At 36.1% G+C, this 3,021-nt stretch overlaps 1 protein-coding gene across 1 annotated transcript; it reads left to right on the top strand.

Annotated features, from left to right (window-relative positions):
- Positions 1 to 218: 218 nt before the first annotated feature.
- LOC129502232 (keratin-associated protein 6-1-like) lies at positions 219 to 853 on the top strand. The gene has a single exon (XM_055313769.1). The coding sequence runs from the start codon at positions 290 to 292 to the stop codon at positions 533 to 535; it is 246 nt and encodes an 81-aa protein (XP_055169744.1). The 5' UTR covers positions 219 to 289; the 3' UTR covers positions 536 to 853.
- Positions 854 to 3,021: the final 2,168 nt, after the last annotated feature.

The raw sequence follows: 3,021 nt of genomic DNA, 5'->3' as shown, positions 1-3,021 counted from the left end.
TATAAGTAGGGTTTCGAAGCTAGGACAACTGATTCTTATGAATGACTCACAGATGATTCAATGTGGCTAAACAATAGCAAATGTCCTCATTGCCCCCAAAGCCTTACCCTAAAACCAGGGGTCAACAAGTTACTCACAGAGGTCTTGCAAATTAACCAATGGGATGACTTGTGTGGTGGATCCCACCCACATGAGGATATATAAAAGGTCTCTGCAGGGGAATTGTACACAGTGAAGTGACACTTCTTCTCTCTTTCTCTACCTAAACACAACCTCAACAACCAACACCATGTGTGGCAGCTACTATGGAGGATGTGGCTATGGAGGCTGCGGCTATGGAGGCTGCGGCTATGGAGGCTGCGGCTATGGAGGTCTGGGCTGTGGCTATGGCTCCAGCTATGGCTGTGGCTTCCGCAGACTGGGCTGTGGCTATGGCTGTGGCTCTGGCTGTGGCTATGGATATCGCTCCCACTCTCTCTGTGGCTGTGGGTATGGATGTGGCTCTGGCTATGGCTCTGGCTTTGGCTGGTACTAATTGAGGTCACACTGGGAGACTCTCACCCTCCACACCTGGACATGGAATTTGCCAGTTTTGAGCTCCACATGCTCTGAGCCTTTGCCTTGGGTGATGATATCCTGCATGATCAAAGTAGTTCTGTCTGCTGTCACCTACAACCAAACCTACAGATTCCCTGAATTTGCTGCAGGAAGTGGGAGATGGTGAAATTCATCTGTGACCCCCACAGTTCTACTTTCATCAGGATGATGGTGTCAAGAGCAACTGCCTGGATGATATTCATGCTGGAGCTTGTTTTTGTGTTGACCTAATAAATTTGTCCAATCCAAATAGCAACCCTGGTTTTTATGTCAGTCATTTGGTGCCTAAGATGACTTACAGACTTTTTTTTCTGTTTTCAAGAAAGCTTATTTTTTCTTATTATTTTTATGACAGTTGTCTTAGAAAAAATTAGAAAAAAATTATTGACCTTGTTGTCTTAGAAAAAAATTATTTCTTGTAAACTTCAGTGTCCTCCTCCTCTGCTACTGAGGGAATAATGTTGTATGCTGGATAACTATTAACACTAAATCAAATATTACTTATATGTTAGGTTAAGCATGCCTGGCATATAGTACATAATAACAAAGAAATTAATTTCCCCAAACTTTCATATTCATGTTCTTTAAAATAAATGAACAATGTTGCTATATCCTTCTTTTCCTTTCATCTTCCATTTTAAAGGTATAATTTTAAAATAGGTATCCATTTGTTAAAGGTAAATATTTTAAAGGTATGAAAGACATAACCCAAGGAATGGTTTAATAATCCATTACATCCCAAGCTGGTAATAAATTATAAAACTGCCTGGCATGCATAGTGGACCATAATATTTAGATAACTCTATTTCAGATAGAGGCTGAGAAGTTTCAGATTCCAATTTAAGATGTTGGATGGGGCTCTGGTCATACCTGAGGCTTAGGTGAGGAAAGAGTCACTTGCAGACTCATGTTGCTGATGGCAGATCTCAGTTCATTGTACTTGTAGGAATGAAAGACTCATTTTCTTGCTGGTATTTGGCCAGACACCCTTGCAGGCTGGAAGTCACCCTCAGCTGCAAAAATTTGCCCAGAGTTCTTGGCTAAATTTCCAACGTGGTTGCTTTTTTTTTCTGAGCCATCAAGTAAGAAGAAAGATTCCAGTACAATGAATGCAAAGATCTTATGTGACATAATCACACACAGCCATTTACTTTTGCCATATTTCATTTGTTACAAAGCAGGACTAGGTCTCCCTCACACTCACAAGAAGGGGTCACACGTAGTAATTCGCATCAGGAGGAAGGAATCAAGGGGGTATATGGAGAGTAACACTACCACAGACTCAATGTAATTCATTCTTCATCATAGGAATTAGCAAACTGTCCATCATTTTCAGTGCTCTTCAACAACTTAGGTAGTGTTAGAAGAATCTTTGGTAGAATTCTGAGAGATCATCTGAATCTTGGCTTTTAGTGAATTATTTTGTTAATATATATATTTTTTTATTCCTTCCAAGGAAATCGGACTGTTTTTGATTTCTAAATTTAATGATATCAATTTTAGTAATATATATTTTCCTAGGAAATGTTTCCTAGGAAAATCTAAGTTTTCAAATTTTTATATACAGAGCTCTGAAAAGTTGTCTCATATGGTGTTTAAAATTTCTTCTGTTTTAATGTTCCTTCCTATTATTTATTTTTTATGTTATTTCTGTCTCTTTCTTTTTCTTCATCATGTTAGCAAGTTCTGTTAATTCTTTCATTTGGTTCATTATTTAAATTACCGTTTTTTCCTGATTCTCTGCCTCATTAATTTCTGCTTTACTATTTATTATTTCTATCTCTGTGCTTTCTTTGTTTTTAGAAGTTTCCTTTGTAAGTGTTATAAAAATAATATGATGAATATTAATTTATGTCCTTTCATTTTTACCAATGAAAGTGTTCATGCTATGAATTCTTCTCTGAAAACTGCTTAAATATTTCTTATAGACTCTGTTATGGGCTATTTTCATTATTATTAATTATTTTAAAATCTGTAATTTAATTTGTATGACCTCTCTCACCCCGAAATTTTTTAATGGGAGGTTTTTTATTTTCCAAAATAAAGAGTGTTTTTATTTTTGTTCTCTTCACTATTTGATTTTGTTTTTAAAGGGCTTTCTGTTCTTTGTTTTTGTTAGCAATTATTAGTTTGTTGTCTGACATCAGATAGTATATTTTTTACTAGTTTCACTTTATGAAACTTACTAATGCTTTCAGTGTAACAAAGTATATGATCAAATTTTGTGCATGTTCTGTGAAAGCTGAGAAGAAGGTTCATTCTCTATTACTAAGGTATAAAGGCTAACATATAACCATAAAAGCTACCTTATTGAGAATATTGTTAAATTGCTAATATCGCTACTCCATTTGTCTTGTTCTGAAAGAGCTGTTTTAACATTCCCTATTATTAGTGTGTTTCCATCTATGTCTTGGCTTCATATGT

The sequence above is a fragment of the Nyctereutes procyonoides genome, unplaced genomic scaffold, assembly GCF_905146905.1.
Source record: "Nyctereutes procyonoides isolate TBG_1078 unplaced genomic scaffold, NYPRO_anot_genome, whole genome shotgun sequence".
NCBI classification, from domain to species: Eukaryota; Metazoa; Chordata; class Mammalia; order Carnivora; family Canidae; genus Nyctereutes; species Nyctereutes procyonoides.
Note: the sequence above shows the minus strand (reverse complement) of the source record. Positions and strands in the feature narration are given on the sequence as shown.